At 45.3% G+C, this 24,371-nt stretch overlaps 1 protein-coding gene across 2 annotated transcripts in view; it reads left to right on the top strand.

Annotated features, from left to right (window-relative positions):
* SENP5 (SUMO specific peptidase 5) overlaps positions 1-11,221 on the top strand; it is a 32,330-nt gene extending 21,109 nt beyond the window's left edge. For both annotated transcript variants that reach the window (XM_081006384.1, XM_081006383.1), the window contains exons 7-10: positions 4,861-4,998; positions 5,772-5,855; positions 10,162-10,212; positions 10,342-11,221. In XM_081006384.1, coding sequence (XP_080862510.1) covers positions 4,861-4,998; positions 5,772-5,855; positions 10,162-10,212; positions 10,342-10,452 — 384 coding nt within the window. In that variant the 3' untranslated portion in view covers positions 10,453-11,221. The remainder of the gene's footprint in view (positions 1-4,860; positions 4,999-5,771; positions 5,856-10,161; positions 10,213-10,341) is intronic.
* Positions 11,222-24,371: the final 13,150 nt, after the last annotated feature.

Below are 24,371 nucleotides of genomic sequence, written 5' to 3'. Positions count from 1 at the left end.
CTTTTCTGTGCATATGAAGAAGCATGTTGATCATTTCCCAATTATCCTATGTACTTGGTCACTTGGAGAACGGAGTTCGCTATCCTTATGTAGGCAAAATGGCACCATCTATGTGCAAAATGAAGTACTGTCAGGCTTTGGGAAACTTAAGGCTTGCAGGTAGGTAGCCGTGTTGGTCTGCTGTAGTCGAAACAAAATAAAAAGATTCATTCCAGTAGCACCTTAGAGACCAACTAAGTTTGTTATTGGTATGAGATTTTGTGTGCATGCACCCATCTTCATCTAAAGCTCATACCAATAACAAACTTAGTTGGTCTCTAAGGTGCTACTGGAAGGAATCTTTTTATTTTGTTAAGGCTTGCGGACATATGTTGCCTTTAGGACTTAAAGTGGGGGAGAGACTCCAAAACATCCAGCAAGAACTGAGCTTGCTTGGCTTGTGTGTGCAATACTGACTGTTGCAGGGGGAGGAAACTGAGGTGGAGGCATGACAAAGGGGTGCAGCTGGTTGGCACAATGAATGAGAGCATTCGGCACTCCCAACATTTTTTGTTGGTGGGGCCCACTTCTGGAATGCCTTGCCCACTTTCGAAACGTAGGGTTGTATCCAATGTTTGCCCCAAATCAAAGTCACTTAGCGGTAAACTTTTTCCGCTCGCGAAATGTTTTATTCCAGCGGGATGTTGTCGCGCAAGAGGAACGCACCAAAAGGTTGCTGGTAATTTCGTTGCGCAGTCTTGTGCAGCGAGTTGCACAATCCTCTGCAACGAGTTTCTGCTATTGCAGTTGTTGCATTGGCGTCCTCTGCTCAACATTAAAACTCACCTTTGTGCTAGTCGGCAGAGAACTTTAGATGCGGCCCATGGGCACTGTATATTGACTCTGCGAAGACAGGATTGCTCTAATCTGCCCAGTGACTCTCAGGCCTTCCTTCAGCCTGTGCATAGAATTCTAGAGCCAGAAGGGACAGTGAGGGTCATCCAGTCCAACCCCCTGCAATGCAGGAATATTTTGCCCAGTGTGGGGCTCGAACTCACAGCCCTGAGATTAAGAGCCTCGTGCTCTACCAGCTGAGCTATCCCAGCCTTTGATCACAAGCACTTCTTGTTCATTTTGCTGCTCTGTTTCTGTGAAGGCAGGGCTGGGTCCGCCAAGGCAGAGTGAAGCAGAAAGAAGCAGTGCTGGAAGCAATAGGCAAAGATTTAGATAAGTGCACAGCTTCCTACAGTCCTATCCTTAGCTCATAACTGATATGGCTTCTTGCTGGTAGGAAAGACTCTCTATGCTATGGGGATATTTTAAAAGCATGCCCTCTGTAGGTAAAAATGGAAAGTATTCAAAACTGTATGTAGATTGCAGCAGGTGTAAATGAAATTGTTTTTAGTTGATAACATGGATCAAGTGGTCACTTGGTGGGAAGCACATGAATTATCAGAGGGAATATTGATCAAATTAATTATTTAAGTCAGCCTTTATTTTTATTTTTGTTGACTTGAAATTGTCTTGTTTTTGAAACCTTTGCACCCTCTGATGCTGTCACAATTTTGTTCCCAAGCTCTCTTTGAGTTTCAGCTGTCTGTCGTAGTTCTGCTTTGGCAAAAATGTGATCTCCTCAGTAGCTACTGAGTGTGATCTCTTCCATCCTTCCTCCTTTTCTTTCTTTCTTGTCTTTCTTTTTTGAGATAGAAAGTCAATCCTCTTTTGTAAGGATTCATTTAAAACGGGGCCTCATAAATTGAAATGTGCTGTTCTGCTTCTTGGAATGGGAAGCTAAATTGGATTTTGTTACTTAGCTTGCATACTAGATCTCTGCTTTTGTTTTGTTCGTGCCTTTTGCAGCATTTCAAAGTCTGCAGCAAACATCTGTTTCACCTGACTGAATTTTAATTAAACTTGGGGTGCATTCGCTTTCCATCTTTTGCCCCAGAATAAGAGTATCTGATTTTTGACGCTTGTGATAAGATTGCTCTCACTTCCTCCTCAAAGCAAATGCTAATTCTCACCATGACCTCAAGGAGCTTGTATATAAGAATGGCTAAGGTTAAACTATGCACCAGGAAGCCCCCCGTTCAAATCTCACCTCAAGCCTCTTCTTTTCAGCTTGTGTGCCCCACCTGCGATATGGCAATGTATTACACCTGCCTTACATTTTAGCGTAATCCTCTGAGGTGGGTCGAGCAAAGAGAGTAATGGTTCACCCAGGTTTAGAACTGAGACTTCCTACATCCAAGCCCGGTATTTTATAGTTGTGAAACCTTAGTTTGTACCTGGTTTTTCTACTTCCCACACTTTTTTGTTGGAACGGGGGTGTCTTAATTGGTTGTTGGGGAAAGCACCTCCATTGCTTTAAACTGAAGCAGTTTCTCTTAAATGAAAACAGCAACGTGGCAACTTGCCTCTGGCCATTCACGAGTTGGCATCTTGGGTATTGGGCAACTACTTCATGGGATGTTATGTGCTTGGTGGGGGCCTTTCTGCTGCTCCCACCACATGAACAAGGGTGCCTGCCCTGAGAAATTCCTTGTTTCAGGCTTTTCTCTGCAGGCACGAGAGCTAGAAACCTCCTTGCAACAGCTGAGAACACAAGGAGTGTACCTAATTCTTTGCCTTTCGCAGTTGGGCATTCTTGCCGGCGTGTGCACACCAGGTGCAATGGGACGGGCATCCATTTCCGTAGAAGTGTGCTCCTTTTGTGTGTGTGCATAAAACCGTAACTTTGACAGTTAGGTCCTATTCATCCCTTCCATGTTCTTTAGCAGTTTTGCTTGCAGCATCAAGTATTAAACGCATGCAGCCTGCCTTGCAGAAATGTTTGTCCTATCCATTAAGCCGCCATCCTCATCACTTGCCCAAGGCTGTTTCCACCTCTCTAATATGCCTTCGACATCTTCACTCGTAGGCTAGATGCAGAATGCAGAGCTCCTTCGTTGTCTTTTGGCTGCGTTGTGCTGCTGATGCTGCGTGTGTTCACGTGCGGAAGGCTGTCTCTTTGGAATGCTAATTTCATGCTTAAAACCCAATGCCATCTCATAGCACACTTGTCAAAAAAATATTGATTTTGAATAATTCAGCATGAAGAGATGTAAAGCAGTAACGGCCGCGCTGCTTAAAAATAAATAAATTGAAGCATCTGTTTAAATAAGCAAATGGCATCAAATAAATTGCATCTGGGGAGGAAAACGGAACCCAAAGTGAATGTCTATAAGCTCCAAGGCTTAATCTACATAAAGGAGCAAATTCGAAGCAGTAGAATGGACTTTATATCGCAGGTTTGGGGGGGGGGTGAGAGTCATATTTTTCCAATACCCCTTGCAAGAAGAAAACCAACAGAGCAGAAAGTGGGCTGAGTGAGAACCTTTCTCGCTGACGTGCTGCTTTTCTTACTTTATTTTACTGTGTTGGGAGTGTTTTATGTGGGGAGCATTGAAAATGCCACTTTCTTAGACTTGTAGCCTTTATAGGGCGTGGATCAGGACTCAACTAGTGGTAGGAATGGAGCTGGCTTGCGAGGGATTGGAGGAAGAACATTTCACCTCTGCTTTTCCCACAAATACTTGGAGCAGACTTGGAAACAAGATCTTTCCTGTTGGTACTGCTCTGTGCAGTTACGGTATCACCAGAAAGGCCTTAGCCCATGGATCAGCCTTTATGCTGAGTGGGTCAGACTCCTGCTGAAAGCGGTGGGGCTTCCATTCGCTGCCAAACTTAGACCACTGGATTGCAAAGAAATAATTGGGTGTGTTCTCATGCATGTATGCTCTTACCTGTATAGCAACGACAACAACAACAACAACAATTATTTATTTATACCCCGCCCATCTGGCTGAGTTTCCCCAGCCACTCTGGGCAGCTCCCAATCGAGTGTTAAAAACAATACAGCATTAAATATTAAAAATTTCCCTAAACAGGGCTGCCTTCAGATGTCTTTTAAAGACAAGATAGTTGTTTATTGCCTTGACATCTGCTGGGAGGGCGTTTTACAGGGCAGGCGCCACTACCGAGAACGCCCTCTGCCTGGTTCCCTGTAACCTCACTTCTCGCAGCGAGGGAACCACCAGAAAGCCCTCGGTGCTGGACCTCAGTGTCCGGGCTGGACAATGGGGGTGGAGACGCTCCTTCAGGTATACAGGACCAAGGCCGTTTAGGGCTTTCAAGGTCAGCACCAACTTTGAATTGTGCTCGGAAATGTACTGGGTGGGTATGGCTGGGGCAAGAGGGCTTGCTTCCACTTGGGAAGTCTTGCCTAGTTCAATGTCTGTGTAGTACTTGCCTGGTAACTATTGCTGCCTCCAAGGCTAGTGGGTTTTGTTTTGTTGAATTTGGCTTTGTCAGAAACCAGAATGTGCCACCACTACCTGATTTTTATCACATTTTGTATGCTCTCTTTCTTCTAAGGAGCTAAGGGATGGTTGTTTTGTCGCAGTTAAAGTTAGATATGGTGACTGACTGAAGACTGCACAGTGAGTGGCCGTTTGAACCTGGGTCTCCCTGCTCCAAGTCTGACAAGAGAATGGCCTTCCAAGCCTACAATGAGTAGAGTAACTCAAGAGTAACGCAGCTGACATGCTTTTACACCTGACAACAGAACATTTTAATTTGGCATGTCATATTCAAGAAAAATCGTTGTAGTTGTTGCTGCTTCACTGGCTCCCTGTTTTTTGATTTCATAGTAGAGGGGAAGGAAGAATGTGTCTTATTAGAAATAGGCTGCTCCACCCACTTGCTTTTCGGTGACTTAAATACACACAGGGTGAAACGTTTCCAGGCTGTTCTCTTCCTACGGTGGTTTGGGATCATTCTGTCTGAATTGCACGTGACTTTGTATTTTGTGGTGATGGGTGCTCTCTTCCCCTTCACTAGGTGGACCTCTTCAAAAAGACGCTCTTGTTAATTCCTATTCATCTGGAAGTCCACTGGTCCCTAATTACTGTGAATCTCCCTAACCGAATTATTTCGTTTTACGACTCTCAAGGCATTCACTTTAAGTTCTGTGTCGAGGTAAGAGCAACTTGTTGTTACAGCTGTTCTACTAAACAGCGTCGGCCTTAGAAAAAGCATTTAGCTCCCCCCCCCCCCCAATCCTTTCACAGGGCTCTGATTTTTTCGGTAATCCTTTGGAGCGTCCAATCTACACATTTCAGGACTCTTTGGCCCAAAACAGAGAGCATTGTCAGTGTGGAAACTGGCCCAGATGTAGTTCAGAAGTTGTTGTGCGAATTAGACTCTAATCTTCAGGCAAGTGGCATACCAGTCTCAAGGATCCCAGGCCAGGTGCTATATTGTTTGGTAGCGTTTCCTTGTCTTGAAGCTTGTCTTGCAACTCTGCTGCAGCCACAGACCCTAGGAGTTTATATAATTTCAAGACTTGCTTCTCCAGCAGTACATTTCATGCATACCCCACATTTGCGAAAGCGACAGTTCCTATCCAGTATATCTAAATTAATCCTAAATAGCTTCCAAATAGTTTATGCCCTTTATCAATCCCACTTCTACCCCGCTCCCTTCTGTAAAGATCTCAAGGCCCTGTGTATGATGTTTATTTCATTTTTACCTTTTGCGTTGGGCCTGCTTGGTGTTCTTGTGAGCTTGGGGTCTCCCAGCTTCACACGATGGGCAATTGCAAAATTAATCCCAGTCTCCTCCAGTCCAAGCAGAAAACTCTCTTCACTATACCCACAGGTATCCTCTGCAGGGAAGCACTCAGTTAAGATGTTTTCATAGCAGTATTCAAATGGCCCTTATTCATGTCCCCCACCCCCTCTTCTTTAAAGAACATACGCAAATACTTGCTGACAGAAGCTAGAGAAAAGAACCACCCCGATTTCCTTCAGGATTGGCAGACTGCTGTTACAAAGGTAAGGACCACCTGTGTGGTTTTTAGAAAGAAGGCTTTGTTGAGTAAGATGAAACACGCAATGTCCACTGGAAGTCAGAAATCTCCACCTTTCCCCAGGAAGCCCAGAGAGCGTTTGCTATGAAAACCCTCAACATGTGACATGTTACCACCAAAATGCAGGGATGGAGAGCCTGTAGCCCTCCAGATTCTTGGGGACTACAACTCTCATCAGCTCCACCTGGTGTGGCTGATGCTCAGGAATTATGGGAAATGGAGTCCAGGGACATCTGGAAGGCACAGTGAGCATAAGAAGAGCCTTCTAGATCAGCCAGTGACCTGTCTGGTCCAGCATCCTGGTCTCATGGTGGCCAGCCAGATGCCTTTAGGGTTCCTGAGCAGTACCTGAGCACAAAACACTCTCCCTCCTGCATTTTCCAGCAACTACTATTCAGAAGCATTGCTGCCTCTTGACAGGGGAGGCAGAACGTAACCATCAGGGCTGGCAGCCAGTGAGAAGCACTTTGGGGGGGGGGGTTGGCTTGCCACAAGCTCTACCTGCGCTGCAATGACGCCTCTTGCTTCTGCGTGAGAATGGGCAGGGATTCCCAGGGATTCAGCCGCAGCCAAACTAGTTGCCTCCATTTGCAACCAGGTGGTATATACCATATTTTTTGCTCTATAAGACACACTTTCCCCCTCCTAAAAGGTAAGGGGAAATGTGTGTGTGTGTCTTATGGAGTGAATGCAGGCGGGAGGCTCTGCTCAGCGCTCCCTTTAAAGAGCCGCACACACACTCCGTACGCTCTTTAAAGGGAGCGCGGCTCTTGGGGGAGTCTTAGCCGCGCACAGCCTCTCCCAGGCAGGGGGGATGAAGGCTCCCGCTGCCCGGGAGAGGCTGTGCGCGGCTATCGCTTGCTGTCCTGGCTTCTGGGATTCAGAATATTTTTTTCTTGTTTTCTTCTTCCAAAAGCTAGGTGCGTCTTATGGTCTGGTGCGTCTTATAGAGCGAAAAATACAGTAATTCTGATGAAATAAATGAAATCGTGAAATGGAAAAAAAAATCTGTGGTGGAGGTGGAATGGGGAAATTAGAGTTGAGCAGTATTTTACGTTCAAAACCACTGTGGGTTCATGGCTTTGCTAGGATGGAGTTAGCAGATTGTAGGCAACGGCGTGTTGCATGACCAAAAGAAGCACATCTTATCTGAGGTGCCTGGGGGGCTCCTGCAGTGAATGGCAGGGGGATTTAAAAGTGGTGGAAGTGACCCCCCCCCCCAATCTACCAAGACATCCACGTTACTCCAATACGACAGCCGCTTGCAACCAGATGTAGTCTGGCAGTGATAAAAGGGAACAACTTGTGTGAAGTGCAAACAAGGGAATTTGTGACTTGCATAACCATATCCTGTAATAGTTCTGAAGAGATAAAATGGGTCATTGAACATTAAGCTGTCTCCCAACGGCTTCCTGGTACAGTGAGGCATCTTGAGGCTTTATTACTGCATGAGGAAGTTCTCTCACTTCTCCTCCACCCCCCCCAAAAAAGTGACTCTCTGCAGCCCTGGGGGCGGGGAAGTAGTTTGAGGTCTAGGACATAACCTAACCTCTGGAGTGTCTGGTGATTTTTATGTCTGGAGAATCTGGAAGATGTGCTGGTAAAGCTGGAGTATTTCCAAGCCAGCTTGGCTTTGTTGTAATCGCTGCAGGGAGCAAGAGATTCAGGACCTATCCTCGCGTTGTGTTTTTCAAGTGCACACCTAAAAATAGCAGAGATGCAACTGTGGCACCTGCCTTTTTAAATATACATTTTGAATATTATTGTACCTAAAACTGCACTGTTCAAAAATATAGATTTGCACCATGGAGGAAGTAAAAGGAGAACCTATTTAATTTCATATTACTTGTAAGCCACTTTGGTAGGATTCATATCCTGAAAGATGGGATATAAATAATTGTAGTACATTTATAGGGGGTGACTCAAGGTGGTGGATCGCTGTCCTACTTGGCCCAGCGGACATATTGCCGAAGTCCTCCTTAAGAAACTCAGTTCTCTCCTTCCTTGTATACTTATGAAACAGGTCTCCAGGATTCACTGGGGGAAGCTTGCGTGGACGTAGCAATTTTGGGGAGGGGTGGATGGGATAATGGCACACACCAGCCAGACCTGCGGAGGGGACCTTGGATGCAGGCAGGTGGACTAGTTGCTGGGGCCAACAGGCGCTGGCCGGGGGTGGGGGGGGGGTGCCAAAGCATAGTAAAAACTGGGGGCTGTAGGATGTCATTTGGTTGCAACCACAGACTTGTCACTTCATGCATTATGCCACTGTTTATCAAACTTGAGTCCCCAGCTGTTGTGGGGACTACAACTCCCATCATCCCTAGCCAGGAGGACCAGTGGTCAGAGATGATGGGAGCTGTAGTCCAGCAATGGCTGAGGACCCAACTTTGAGAAACACTGGCATAATGCATGAAGCAGCCGTTGAGTAGCCCCACTAAGACCCAGCCAGAACTTACTTTTCTTCTTTCCAACACTAGACAGTGCTTGTGTCCATGTTGCTGAGGATTAGGCCTGTGATGTTCACCTACTTTCTGTGCCTCTTTGAGCACCTGCTACAGATTACCCTGAAACACACTGACTTGGTGCCCACAGAACCGATGAGTAAAAATGTGTCCCGTACCAAGCCTTCAAATTACTGGCATTGATATGCAGGCTAATCACTCTAAAATACTTCCATTTGCCATAGCTTTATGCCTTTGTAGCTTTCTAAAGCTGTTAAGGAGGTGGGATGCAGAAATCTCTCCCTCCCTCACCCCCCCCATGAAGCCTAGAGACAAATGCTTCTCTGATCTGGCACATTTGGGCTTCTGCGGGCGCCAGTGTGCAAGCACGAAACAAATTCTTCCTGTGTAAAGCAGATAGCAATGTTCAAATATTTACTCAAAATAATTGAGGAGAAACTATCCTGCTGAGGTCATTAAAAATTTGGTGCTGGGCTGGGAGATGTAATTTGTTTTCTATTATAAAATGCGTATTTGCGTTAAATTACTTGGCCCGATCCATGCAAGCATCTGAGCGCCTCCTTGAGTATAGAATACATGGGCTGTGTGACACAGCCCGGTCTGTCCTGACCTCTTGGCTTTGATTTACTTCAGAGGACCATCCCCTAAAATAAGCTACACTCCCTTTAAAAAAAAGAAAAAAAAGAAACGAGGATGGGGAACCTGAGGCCCTTAGACCCTGCCAGAATGGCCAGTGGTCAGAGATGGTTGCAGGTTCCCCATCCCTGAACTGTTAGAACTGTTTCCTTCTCTTCAAAATGGAAAAAAGAAATGTTTTGCTGTTGAATTATAGCTGAATTTCTGGTTGATGTGGATATAGACTTCATCCCAAAAGGTCCTGGGACGAATCCACCCTTGCTCTGGGATCCCAGGGATTTCCAATCTACTTGTATGTGTCCCACGCCCCCTCCATCTGTTCCAGAAGTTTGGGGGAACTTCCAGGACAGATTTAGGGAGCAAGAGCAGAAGAGTTCTTTGTGCTGACAGGACAAGGGAGTTAGTGCTGTGTTGGGTTCCACCTTCTGAGTCTGCAGATGCTGTTGGTTCTGCAAAAACATTCCTTCCCTGGCACAGTGTAGAAGTGATGAGGCATTGGTTTATCTCTCTCTCCCTCTCCACATTGCTGCTAGGAGTCACTCCTCTTTGCTGGCTCCAGACAAGAGTGAAGTAGGGAGAGTCGAGATGTGAGACACTGCAGAAAAGTATGAGAGTGGTTGATCAGCCACCACCGGGTACCCCTTGCTCACTGCTACTGGACTGTCCTGCAAGCAGTCAAAGAACCCACGTGGTTATCTGCCTGTTCTGCAACAGGTGTCCCACAAGCCCGATTGGCAAAGGACTTGTGCCAGGAAGAGGAGTATATAAGAAAAGTGGCTTCTGGATCAGCCCAAGGCCCATCTAGTCATAGACTTGTAGAGCAGGAAGGGACCATGAGGGTCATTTATTCCAACTCCCTGCAATGCAGGAATCTTTTGTTCAGTGTGGGGCTTGAACCTGAGATTAGGAGTCTCATGCTTTACTAACTGAGCTATCCCAGCATCAGGTCCAGCGCTCTATTCTCTCAGTGGCAGGATACCTGCAGGACAGCTCTCTTCCCACCTGTGCACCCATGGTTCTTTCTCTTATATCACCCTTTTGACAGGTGTGGCTAGGAAATGTGGAGGCTGCTCCCCCAGCTTTCATTTGGAGGAGAGTCTTGAATGGGGAATCATTCTATGGATGTTTGAAATTTATTTGCGTTTCCCCCCACCCCTCTTCCCCTTCTAGTGCATTCCACAACAGAAAAACGACAGTGACTGTGGAGTTTTTGTGCTCCAGGTAAGGATGCAATCATTTTTTTATATTTTATTATTTTTGTGTGTGCTTCCTCCCTCTTTAGAATCTTCCTTGTAATAATTTTCGGTTCTGGTTCCTAACTCTCTCTCTCATTTCTCTCCCCTCCCGCAGTACTGCAAGTGCCTCGCCTTAGACCAGCCTTTTCAGTTCTCCCAGGAAGACATGCCTCGGGTGCGAAAAAGGATTTACAAGGAGCTCTGCGAATGCCGGCTAATAGACTAATAAAAAGGAAGAGAAGGAAAGAGAGAAGCTACTCCTTTCGGCATTTTTGAAGAGCCCTGGCTGGTATTTTGTGTACTTGAATTTTCTGAGAAACTTCCATGGATTTCAAAACGAGTCTTGGCGGAGCAGTGTGGCCAACACAATTACCTCAAACATTTTTTCTGACATGCTCCTTAACCGGCGGACCTGCCACAAAATATTCCCGATGTCAGTCGTTGGTTCCCCCCTCCCCCCTTTTCTTTTCGTTTTCTAATGTTCTTTCCTGTATTTAATATTTATTATCTTAAAACGCATGCGCATAGGCAAAGCATGCGACTAAACGAGAAGTATAAAACTGTAGAATTGGTGCACCTTTTGAAATGTAGCTAGAAACAGAAGAGAATAATACAGGTTAAACTTTTTTGTCTGAAAACATAAAAAATGCATGTTCCATTCCCCCCCTCTCTGATGCAATAATGCTTTGAATGTACAAAGAAACCCAATGCCATAACGAGAGCAGTTACAACATTTCTTCTAAAAAAACGACAACCTGAGACTATTCCTCCTTCAGCCTTTTTTTTAAAAAGCTCTAAATTCCCATTATATTGGGAAGAAGAGGGGTGTGTTGGAAACTGGCCTATATATTTGATTTGTGGAAATCCAGTAAAGTTTTAAATCATTGCAACTTGGGGGGAGAAAATCTACTAGGTGGCTACTAGATCACCCTACAGTTCAAAAGCAATCCCTTGTACACGAGACTCTTTAGTACTAATAAAAGATGGAGATGCTAGTTCGGTTCGGATTTGGTGGTGTTGCTCCTACGCTTGCTCTGGAAACGTCGTCTTCTTTTTTTTAATATGGTCCCATTCTCAGGGTGATTTGTAGGCCACATCTGAGCCCTCCGAGCCTCTCTGCCTTCCTTTACTTCTCTCTCTCTCCCCGCCCCCAAACTCCCTTTTCTTGTTCCTTGTGTTTGTTGTGGTGTCGGTGACAGGGTCAAGAGGACAACAGCTCTTTTATCTATCTGTAAGTTTTCTTGCTTCTTGGGGCTTGTCCTGCAGGGAGTCTTAAGATTCACCCCGTGTGCATCAGTGTAGTCCTTCCCCTTCTTTCGGGGTGGCCCGCTTGTCCCCTGGCTTAGGACCAGTGTGATCACTTTCCCTGAGGCTGAATTCTCTCTCTCTCGTGTGTGCGTGTGTGTGCGTGCCAGGAATAAAACTTTTAAATGTGGATAAAGTTACTTTGCGTACTTGAAGAATGTGTGATCTTCTGTTCAAGCTTTCTGAGAAAGAAAGGCCGAGAGTTTTGGATGGGAGTGGGGGGCGGGCAGCAATATGCTAGAGTACCTACACTGCGTGAAATTCCCACCATCCTCTTGGGCAAAGTCTGTATGTGTATCCTGAGGTCAAGTAACTTGGCTTCTATATTTTTTTTGTGCTTGAATGAAAGCTGAATCTGGGGACCCTTCCACCAGCCACAGAATTCCGCAATTTCACATTTTCCTGGTGCAGCTAGAGACATCCTGATTCTGAGAACCCTAGTGTGAACTTTCCTGGCAAATTGCTGATTTGAAGATGGGTACTGTTAGCAGTTCAAATAAGAGGAGTGGCATTTAGAGCTTCCATTCATTTAGGGGGCGCTCTTTCTACCACCACTTTATTTACTGAGAAATCCCTGCATGAGAAATCCCTGTCAGAACCTCATAGAATCATAAAATTGGAAAGTACCCCAGATGGTCCTGCAATTCACTTTTCCTATTCTAATAAAAGGTGGGTTCTTTTCATTGCTCCTAAGTTGAAAAGGTTTTTCAGATATAATAATAATAATAATAATAATAATAATAATAATAATAATAGTGTATTCTGGCACCAGTTCTTAAAAGTAAGCAGCTGGGGTGGTGACGTCGTCAGCAAATGGAGCTGGTCTCTCAGCAGAGCCGATGGAGTGGCTCTGCTTCTTCTGCAGCAGCAGCAGCAGCCTGATGGAACAGTTGCTTGCCAAGTGACTGCTGAAGGAGGCAGGAGCCTGATGGATTACGTAGTGCTTTTGCTCTGGGAGTGGCCACCTCCCTGCTGCAGTGGCGTCTCCAATTCCATCACGTTCATTGGACTGTTACGCTTCTTCTGCCAACCAGGATGGCTATACAGTACAGGCATATTTCTGTTCTTGCCATCCCATCTCAACTCTGGCTCCAGTGAGCAATAATGTAATTTAGTTTCTTGGCACTCTGTACAAATGCAGTCACCAACGGTGCAGTGCACAAAGTCCTGGAGACGTAAGAATCTATTCCAGAAGCATGTGCAAAGATTATCTCCTTTCCCCTTAGTAAAGCGCATGTAGCAGATTTTTTAAAACTAGCTTTAACTTGCCACCTGCTGGAGTGTCCACTAAATTAAATGTGCAAGGCTTGCAGACCTTTATTTTGCAAGGTTTCGTGCCTACGCTGCCTTCAAGCAATTCATCATGTATGCCTTCTAGTAACATCCTTGTCTTTATTGCATTCATAACTCTTTTCCATTTTTTTCTTTATATATATATATATAAAAAACCTTCCTTTGAGAGGAAATTGTGCGCCGTTGTTAAATATTTCTTATGGGGGGTGAGTGCTAAGAAATCAGGAGATTAAAATACAAAACCATAAAGAGGCAGCTTGTCAGCCCCTTTGCCAGGCACAATAATTGCTATTTATGTGTAATGGCTATCGGCGGTAAAAGAGACAACTCAACGTTTGCATTGAAGATTAATGGGTTTTGCAAGCAGCCGTCTAGAAGAATCCTGGCCTTGCATGTTGTCCCCTGAATTTGTAGTGCTACAGGTTTTTGTTTTTTGTTTTTAAAAAAATCCCTTTGAGGTTAGAGACGAACACTTGTTTTTCCTGATGAACAGTCCTGGCATATTCCCTTTGAAATAGAGCAGTTGCCTAGTTCACACATGTTTGCAGGACTTAAAAGACTTCATGATAAAAAGTTAGTGGCTTCTTTTTTAAAACATTTTTTCATCAAATCCTTCCTCCAAGAAGCTTAAAAGTTATACAAATGGCATATTCTGGTCTTTCAACCTCTTTTATACTTGGCAGTGCTTTGAAGTAGGTGATGTTGAGCAAAAATGATGGGTCCTGGTCTCTTGGCAGACTTTATGGCCGTGTGTGGATTTGAATTATGGGTCTTCCCACCTGTCATTGCGTGATTTATTCATTACACACACTGCCTGGGTATTCAGTACTTGAAGAAGGACATCTCACATGACCGAAGAAAGGATTGTAGCTACTCGTCCTCAGCTTGCTGTTCCAAAGTTCTTTAAACATCCCTCATTCTCAAAACTCTTCCTTTGTCTCCCTCCCCCTCTGCCAGACCCATAAGATTCCGATGCTTTTGCTCAAAATTGCCAGTTCTTGAACTAAAATTGCAGCATTCCATTAAGCGGGGAGGTCTGTCCCATACCCGTTAGCTTTGCATATAATTAGATCATTCCTGCCAAAATCACGTGAAACTAGAGTTTCTCTCTGTCTTTTGGGGCTGCGTCTTTCAGGTAAGTTTAATAGAAATATTTTTGGGGTTTAGCTGAACAGGGCGTTTCAATACGTTTCTTTATATTGGATATGATTTCCTGTCAGTGCTTTTCAGCTTCAGGGCAATTCCACCAGCAGTGAGTGAAATCTGATCTTAACTTCTCCCTCTTTCCAATAGCTGTCATTACTGGTGTTATAAATTCTAGCTATTCTGAGTTGGGTTAGGATACCAGGTCGTTCATAAGTTCCATGAACATGCATGCTTGTTAATGTTAGCCCCAATGTATATGCTGGTATCTGGTATTCCAGTCATTACTTACCATTTTGTAGCATTATTACATTTATCATCATCATCATTTATATCCCACTTTTCCTCCCAGAAACTCAAGGTGGCATTCATAGTTCTTCACCCCTCCCTATTTTATTCCCACAACAACCCTGTGAGGTTGGTTAAGCTGAGACTGCCCCAAGGTTGCCCAGTGAACTTCAATGATAAATTGCAGATTTTGCACCCTGGCCTCCCATATAATTTTCAAAAGTTTTGCTGTTTTTTTAAACTCCCAACTGCTTTGATCCTTTTCTGAGTTCTCAACCAGCTGTTTAAGAAATATCTTAATTTGAAAATATTCATGTCACAAATTCTGTGTCCCTCAGCGTATTGGGCTTCAGTTGGTTATTTGAAATTCAAGCAGCGGTCGTCTCAGTTCCTGCTTTCTGCCCGTTAGAAACTTGGCCTAGAATACCATCTTTATTAAACTGCAGAAGAAATAAAACACAGGCACTTGGTGGGCATAATTTGGCTTTAAATTTGTCTCTTCCAGGAAAAAACACACCCACTGGTAGATCCCTTTAGGTTTCTCATTAGTCCTCATCCATTGGAATTGGAATTCTTACGAAGCTTTTTTTTAAGTTATTTTATATAATCTTGTCCTGGTTCATAGCACCAGTCGTGAACCGATTAGCTTTTATTTTATTTGAATAGGATATTGGATGACAAATACTGTCCATTTTGCTCTCTGTCTGTAGTGACCTTAAAGGAGCTTTTCCAATTTGATTATTTGTATAATCAGTATATAGTACAGCAATGCTCTCTAGTGGTTAGAGCAGTGGTCCCCGAAATGTGTGGTACCACCCTCTATATCGGGGTGGGATTATGCAGGCGGTGCAAATAGCCACCTGGCTATTACAAACGGCTACCACTGGATCAAGTTCATTTATTTTGTTGAACAAATTAAACTAGTTTTAATTGGCTTTTGAACAAATGTGCAATTAATTATGTTAGTGGGTTGTGCAAACCCACTGTTCTGAATAATGCTTTTTTCTATAGTAGTGGGCTTTGGGGAAGAGTTTATGGAACCAAGGGATTGGCACCCTGAAAAGTTTGGGAACCACTGTTTAGACTAGCGTGTTGCACCAGAGTAAGATTCAAATCCTGCCTCAAGCACGTAAAGGTAAAGGACCCTGGACAGTTAAGTCCAGTCAAACTTTACTGGTGCGGCACCCACTGGGTGGTGTTGGGCTAACGCAATATTTCATAACCTACCTCACAGGGTTGTTGGGAGGAAAAAACAGTGATGGAGAGAACCATGTCTGCTGCCTTGAGCTCTTTGGAAAAAAGGTGGGCTTTAAATGTGTTAATTAGGTAATATAATCATCTAATTATTAGGTTAGATGACCTTGCCAACAAAGGTCCATATAGTTAAAGCCATGGTTTTCCCAGTAGTGATGTATGGAAGTGAGAGCTGGACCATAAAGAAGGCTGATCGCCGAAGAATTGATGCTTTTGAATTACGGTGCTGGAGGAGACTCTTGAGAGTCCCATGGACTGCAAGAAGATCAAACCTCTCCATTCTTAAGGAAATCAGCCCTGAGTGCTCACTGGAAGGACAGATCCTGAAGCTGAGGCTCCAATACTTTGGCCACCTCATGAGAAGAGAAGACTCCCTGGAAAAGACCCTGATGCTGGGAAAGATGGAGGGCACAAGGAGAAGGGGACGACAGAGGATGAGATGTTTGGACAGTGTTCTCAAAGCTACTAATGTGAGTTTGACCAAACTGCGGGAGGCAGTGGAAGACAGGAGTGCCTGGCGTGCTCTGGTTCATGGGGTCACGAAGAGTCGGACACGACTAAACGACTAAACAACAACAACAACAAATTATTAGGTAATAATAATAATTGTGTGCAAACATACACATTGCTGAAGAGGTCTTGGGCCTAAGCAATTTAGGTAGAGTTGCACATAACTTCTGTCCTAAGAATATTTCAATATTTAGCTGAAATTGTGGAAACCGAGAACTGAAGCAGAAGTTCAGTTCATTTGGCTGCCTCCCTAATGTTGGCCCTTTCACTGAGGGGTCTCTGACCCACCTGGAAACGAAGCCTCAAACTTCTGCCGGCACTCACAGCGTTGAATGTGAGGTTGATACCATCATGAGCACAAATAATCGTGAATAATCCAGATGACAGGGTTGTGCATCATCCTTGGAATAGGCTGCTGAACTTGGTCTTTCTGCCAGCCTTTTCCCCTGATGGGTCTGAATACCTTGTTTATAGGCACTGCTTCGCTTTACCCCCTTTTCGTCACTCAGAGCAGTTTGGACAGCCTCACTCAGGGGAAATCACGGCTGAGTTTTGATCAGTCGGCTCAAGACTTTCAGAATTCCCCAAGCAGTGTGTCTGCAGTTACTCCAAAGGGGTTGGCTTCCATCGTTTGCAAAAGCAAACTGTTGCTATTAACATCCTGACCTCCCAAATTTGGTGAAATGGAAGCTGGTGCCCTTTCAGTCCTGCATGTTCTTTTATTGGTGATGGGGGTGCATGGGATTTCTTACCAAAGCACAGACCCCAGAAATGGGTAGGCTATAATTTCATTTTAGAGCGCAGTGCTAACACAGTACTGCTGGTAACATCTACCAACAATTTCATACTAAATTTTACAGCTGCTGCAAGAAACCAGGAGATTCCCCCTAGAATTCCAAAAGTACCATTTTACCTTCTAGAGGAATGAGCATTCCTACAGCTGGGGTTTGTAACAAATTGATGGTTTTTGGTTTTTTTAAAAAATGGAAGATCATGTTGTCACCTTTGAAAATGGCACTTCTTCGGAATGGACTTATGCCAAAGAGGATAAATGGACTATAGCCAACTAAGCTGTACTTTGAATAGATCTATTAAAATCAATGGACCCAAGTCCATTGACTTTAATGGTTCTGTTCTGCGTATGCCTAACATCAAATCTCAGGCAATGTATCCATGTCTATATTAGAACAAGGGCTGGGTTGTGCTTTCACAACAGTTCTCTTTTGGGATGTGAGATGGGGAACACTAATCTAGCATTTTTTAAATCTATAGCCAACATACTATTGTTTGGGCCCAGCACTGTGGTATTACATGGAAATCTGCTGGAAACATGTACTATTTTGAGATAGGTACTATATTTTAAATGGAACATAAAGGTAAAGGGACCCCTGACCATTAGGTCCAGTCGTGGCCGACTCTGGGGTTGCGGTGCTCATCTCGCTTTATAGGCCGAGGGAGCCGGCGTACAGCTTCCGGGTCATGTGGCTAGCATGACTAAGCCGCTTCTGGCGAACCAGAGCAGCGCACGGAAACACCATTTACCTTCCCGCACTTTGACGTGCTTTCGAACTGCTAGGTTGGCAGGAGCAGGGACCGAGCAACGGGAGCTCACCCCGTTGCGGGGATTTGAACCGCCGACCTTCTGATTGGCAAGTCCTAGGCTCTGTGGTTTAACCCATAGCGCCACCCGCGTCCCAAATGCAACATAGCAAACTATTAAAAAAAAAACAGCAGATAAAACTAAAAAGGATATCTTGAACCAAACTCAGCAGGCAAATTTCTGTTGCAAAATAATTTTTTTAAATGGTTCAGTTTTGCAAGGTTACAAGTAACACAAAGGAGGTTTGCATGGTCCTGTAGCTTATTGCTCCAGTGCATTAGAAAAAGTCTGTTTCTCCATATATTACTTTCTGCCCTCTTATACTTTGTCCCAGATGTCAGTTATCCATGTTTCCCCCCAGTTTTGACAAATCTTGCTCGTTGAAATGAATCGCAGTTAGGCAAGAGGAAGAACAAAGCAACTCGACACATTTCTGCAAGTTTTAATGTGTAAGCAGTTTCAAGTGGCCCTTCTCTGCTTCTTGCGGCCTGATCCATGCTACATATCACTGGTGTGATACGCGAGTGCTTTTTCCAGCTGGGAAGCGGGTTGGAAGAGCCTGGCGTGTAAACAAGTGTCAACTGCGCGATGATTGAATCTTCCTCGCAGAGGGATGCGCTACCGGGGATGAAATCCGAAGAACTGTATGGGACGCTGCATGTTTGTGTTTAAGGCAGGCCTCTCGAACTCGTGACCTGCTAAGTCGGGTCTGCTAGGTACTGAAGCACTGCTATACACACACAAACACACACACACACCGGTCCTCCTCGCCCCCAGTTCTGGGCAAATTGCCACAGGACTGCACTTTGTAACACACAAATTGGGCCTCTGACTTGTGATCCTCCTCTTTAAAAGGTGCAAATATATCAGCAGCTGCTTTGAATTCTCAGTACACGCAACGTTTTCCAATCTCGCTCTTTAAAACTCAAAATGACTGAAAGGGAAAATGTTTTAAAACAACAACACCCCCCCCCCCAAATAAACCCCCACTGCACTTAAGACAGATTCAAATTCAGTTTTTCATATTTAAAGTGGAAGGGTGGCAAGGCCGGTAGAGAAAACTGTGACTTTAACAAACTGCACCCATTTCTTGCAAGCCAAGCTGTCCAAATAATTTGAAGACTTGATTCCTTCTATGCAAGACGAGAGAGTGTTGGGGAGGGGGGGGAATCAAGATCTTATCTGTTCTGTTTCTAGTCTATCTGGGAAAGAAATCAAATGGCGTTTTCCTGGAAAAGCAGCAGACCTGCAGATAATACATATTCATCGAGACACCATTTGATCTTGGCACATTTTTCTCCTCTTCCCCCTCTAGTGAACTATATTTCATATAACTATAATGATCTTTCTTTCTTTCTTTTAAATCAGTGGATTTGCAGAACATCTTGATTTGCTGAGCTGTGGCAATTCTTTGGTTGCTGAAATCAAGTATTTATTTATTTGGGTTAAAGAATAGCCAGTGAGTGGTCCGGTGGCTTAGATCTATCTCATAAAGCTATTTTATGTCCTTCCCTAAAAGTGAGGTGTTAAAAATTCCTTCACTGCTAAGGAAGAAAATGTTTCTCCCCCAAAAAAGTTCTTGTGCGAGACGGAATGACCCTCTCTCTGTTCATACAAGACTCGGGAAGACAATAGATTTTTAAGAGCATTTGTTGTGGTTATTTTTTAAAAATCACCTTTTATTGTTCAATAATGGGACTTGTGTTTGTGGCATACTATTCTGTGTACATCGGCTCATTTAGTTGTTTATAATGATAGTCACTTGGTAGTGTTTGGAGTCAGAAATATTTCTGCCTAAAATAAATAAACGTAACCTAAACATACAGGAAGTGAGGCCTCTCCTCACAGTAGGAAGTCTGCATTGCAGGGGGTTAGACTAGATGACCCCCAGGACCCTTCCAGTTTTATAATTCTGTGCAACAGTACTCTTTCCCACCTGTGATTCCCAGTGACTGGCCTTTGAAGGTGCCATGGTTTCGTAGCCATTGATAACCTTATCCTCCCTGAATCTGTCTAATCCTGCCTTTCTCAACCAGTGGGTCCCCAGATGTTGTTGAACTACAACTCCCATCACCCCTAGCTAGCAAGACCAGAGCTCAGGGATGATGGGAGTTGTAGTCCAACAACGTCTGGGGACCCACAGGTTGAGAACCGCTGGGCCTCTAATCCTCTTGAAAAGCAGTCTGAACTGCTCTCTGTCACTGGTTCCCCCTGCTCACTAAACCCTGTTGCCCCTTCAGCACCCAGCACCTCCTCCCAATCTTCCCCTTGTGATCTCTTCTCATTGTCTTGCCACCAATCCCTGGGGCTCTGAGCCTTCCTCCTCTGGGGTTTCCCTTGGGAGCGGGGGTTTCCCTGACTGGTGCCTCCCAGCTCTCGTGGTACGAGAGCCAGCACGGTGAAGTGGTTAAGAGCGGTGGACTTGTAATCTGGTGAACCAGGTTCGATTCCCCACTCCTCCACATACAGCTGCTGGATGACCTTGGGCCAGTCACACTTCTCTGAAGTCTCATCCTCACTCACCTCACAGAGTGTTTGTTGTGAGGGTGGAAGGGAAAGGAGAATGTTACCTGCTTTGAGACTCCTTAGGGCAGTGATAAAGCGGGATATCAAATTCAAACCAGTCTCTGACACAGTGGTTCTCCAGGCAGGGAATATTTCCCATCCATACCTGGAGACGCCATGCGGGATTGAACCTGGGACCTTCTGCACACAAGGCAGACAGCCACTGGGCTAAGGCCTCCCCCTGAGCTGTGGCCCTCCAGATGCTGATGGACTGCAACTCTCATCATCCCTGGGCATTGGTACCCAGGCTGGAGTTGATGGCAGTAGAAGGACACAGGGAAGCCCACTTCCCCCTGCTCCCTTCACTGCAGGATCTCTGTTGGTGGTTTTTACTCATTCACACCGAGTGCCCTGAACAAGAAGGACTTAGAATCCTAGAATCGTAGCGTCGGAAGGGAACCAAGGGTCATCTAGTCCAACCCCCTGCGATGCAGGAATCTCAGCTGAAGCATCCATGACAGATGGCCATCCAAACCTTGCTTTAAAAACCTCCAAGGAAGGAGAGTCCACCACCATCCAAAGGAGACCATTCCACTGTTGAACAGCTCTTACTGCCACAAAGTTCTTCCTGATGTTTTGTTGGAATCCCCTTGTAACCTGAAGCCACTGGTTTGTGTTCTATCTTCAAGAGCAGGAGAAAACAAGCTTGTTCCCTTAAGAACTCAAAACGGCAGCTCATAAAGAAAGTGAGAGTCACGGAAGATCTCGCTGAACTCTTGTCACACGTATTGCTGCATTGCACTTTCAGAGACACCTTTGGGGCTTCTGGGTGTTTTTTGGGGGGAGAGAAGCTGTGTTGTCTCCCTTTAGAAATGTTTAAATATAGTGTGACCAAACGAGGTCTGTGTGATTGAACGCATCTGGGTTGGGCCACCAGATGTCGCCCAAGTGCTACAAAAAAAAAAAGCATTTGAGTGAAATTCTGGAATGTGGTATTTGTCAAATGGCTAATTAACAGCAAAATCTTCTGATGTTTGTAACCTGTCATATTAGCAGCCAGTATGTTCACTCCTGAAACCTGAAATATGCAAGTCTGTTTTTAAAAGCCTCTTACCATCTGTCAAATCCACCAAACAGGCCTTTGTCTTAAATACACAAAAAGCGTACTTGATTTTTTTTTCTGGGGGAGGGGGGAGGAAGAGGGGGGTGGAAAACTATTTCAGAGTTGTGCTTCCTGCATTATTAACTGCCCCCCACCCTACTGACAAGGACTCCCTATTGCATTCCTTCTCAGTCAGATTCTTTCATGCAAACTCTTTGTCTGGAATAAGCCAGGCTTTGTGTAGCCTGTGATTCTTTATGTTCACAATTTTGTAGAGCCACTGTAGAACCCTTGCACTGCAATTATTTCAGCTCCTTATAAAAAAATAGCAATAATAAAATGAAACCATGTTTCTAGTCCATATGGCACTGCACACGGGTTTGAAAATGTGTGGAGACAGTTCCTGGTAAAATGTCAGATGAAAAGGCGGTACAGTCAGAAATCGCTCCAATGTTCTTCGTAGCTTAGAATCATAGAATTGGAAGAGACCCCAAGGGATATTTAGTTCAACTCCCTGCAACGCAGGAATATGCAGGTGGTCCATTTGGGGATCAAACCTGCAACCTTGGCGTCACCATCAGCATTCTCTAACTAACTGAGCTAACTTCTTGCTCCTCTTTTGGGGAAGGGTCAGTACGTCACTGGTACATCATTGGGTCAGTGCCTTTCATTTCCAGTTTTGAAAATCCTTGAGGATAAAGTCATTGTTGGTTTTTGCAATGCCCTTTCCTCCTAGTGATGCAGAAAATTGTGAGTCTCCGGGTTTCTTCCTCGCTGTCCAATGCATCTCTGGAGCAGCCTCCCCCAACGTGGTGACCACCAGATGCTTTTAACCATCACAGAATTGTAGAGTCGGACAAGACCCCAAGTGTCATCTCGTCCAACCCCCTGGAATACACATCGGCCCCCGACCACCATGGCCAACAGTCCCGGGTGATCGCAGTTGTAGTTCAACCAAGAGATGGGTGGGCACCAGATCACTTGGTCCTCATCTAGCCATCAGAGTTGACCCAAGTGCTGCTGAAGAAAATGGCATCCCCGTGATGCTTTAAAACACAAAACCACAAAACCAAACCACACATATTGCTCAATGCACTTACCTCGCATCTGGTCGTTCATGCCAAAGCATCTTCTCCACTCTACTCATTAGCGTTTACACATCTTTACCTGTGTTGAAAAAAAGTGTTGAGGTGTTTTGCCACCATGCTGGAGCACTCTAGAGTTGCACACCTCCAGCAGGTGCGAGAAAGAGGTCTCTGTGTGGGCTGATGCACATGCATTGAGCTCCTCCATGTGAGCCTGATCAGAGGATGCAGAGCTATTTACCACACCTGGTAAAGACTTTCCCCAGTGGGTGGCAGGAGGAGGCAAGGCTGGGGTATGCTGATGAGGCGTGGGGCAAGCCCCACACTTGTTCCTTCAATGTATGTGTGGTTGTTATTGGTTTACCAGTTGTGCTATGCATTTCCCCGTCCCAGGAGCAGGGATTGGGGGCATGTGTTTTGTAATGCTGTTCTGACCAAGGTGGGTGTCAGGGACATGGCTGAATCGAATGCCTGGGAAGAGTCTGATGGAGATGAATGAATGCTAGTCCAGAGGGAGCCAGAGCCTGACTCTGGAGCCATGGGATTGCAGCCACAGACAGAGCAGGAGTGAGTTAGTTTGGCCCCACTTCATCAAGAGTTCCCAGAGCAGCAGACTCGGAGAGCTTGCAGGCAGAGGGAGGGGAGGAGATAGACAACATAGAGGGGGTTGCTATGCAACCAGGAGGGAGGCTACATTTAGAGAGACCTTCTCCCTGAACCAGGAGAGCTGAAAGGGTTAAAATGCAACAGAAGTACAAGAGAGGAAGGATGGGACTTTGGCACCCTTCGTGTTGCGAAAGGGGGAGAGACTCAGAGTGACAGGGGTCAGCAAACTTTGCAGCAGGGGGCCGGTCCACTGTCCCTCAGACCTTGTGGGGGGCTGGACTATATTTTTGGGGAAAGAAAAAAAGAACGAATTCCTATGCCTCACAAATAACCCAGAGATGCATTTTAAATAAAAGCACACGTTCTACTCATGTAAAAACACACTGATTCCCAGACCGTCTGGGCCGGATTTAGAAGGTGATTGGGCTGGATCCGGCCCCCGGGCCTTAGTTTGCCCAACTCATAGCTAAGAGCGGCAGGCTCGGAGCCACGCTCTGGATGCTAATTGTAAATAAACTTACCATAAAACTGCCAGAGACTCATTAATTCTTATCGGGGCTTGCCTGCCTGCCTGAGATCATTACAGCGAGTGTCCCCTAAAGCAGGGGATTAGCAGTGGTCCGTGAGCTTCACTTAGGGGGTCTGCAGTGCATCCATAAAGATACAACTCAAAACCAAGCAATGTCTAGCACGGCATGTTACAACTGCTGCAACGGGCAGAGAAATCAGAAAGAGGTCTGCGCAGGGGTCAGCAGCTTTTGAGTGATCCATGGGGAGGGGGGAGTTTGGGAACCACTGTCCTCAATGTCACAGAGAAAGAACTAAAATAGAGGACTAGGGCTGTAGTGGTCCTATCAGGCAGCAGAGGCTGGTCCATTAGGGCAAATGGGGTGCTGCCCCACTAACCTAAACTGGTTTCCACTTGCAGCTGGTCTAGGGGGTGGCATTGGCTGCCAGTGTCCGTAGTGTCAGCATTGCCTCTTGCAGAACTCAACACATAAGAAGATGGGGAGGGAACCAGAATTAGTTGGTCCCACCTGCCATTGGCTATAGTCTGGGCTCCCTGCCTTTTGTCTTCCAGTCCCAGTGGTCACCAGTCACCCTAGTTTGTTGTAGTATTTTTACTGCTAGGGAGTAGGAGAGGTGCTGCACAAGGCATCAAAATAGCATGGCCAGTGCTGGGTGCTATGCTCCTAAATTTGATGGGGAATCCAGCATCATTTCCTCTGCCTCAGGCGGCAAAATGTCTTAAGCTGGGCTGGCATACTTGTTCCTTTTCATGCCAAGAAAGACTTGCACTGCTGCCCTTAATGGCCAGACCTAAGCAGTCATGAAGTCTTGTTAATTTGCTTTGGCACATGTATTTTAATTGAAATATTATCATGGTTTTATCAGGTTATAATTGGCTTTTAAAGTCTTTTTGCCCATCTTAAGTCCTTGCAAAGGGATAGGTT

This window comes from Podarcis pityusensis (genome assembly GCF_964106645.2).
Source record: "Podarcis pityusensis genome assembly, chromosome: 5".
NCBI classification, from domain to species: Eukaryota; Metazoa; Chordata; class Lepidosauria; order Squamata; family Lacertidae; genus Podarcis; species Podarcis pityusensis.
The sequence above is the reverse complement of the archived record's forward strand: the minus strand, read 5'-3'. Positions and strand labels throughout refer to the sequence as shown.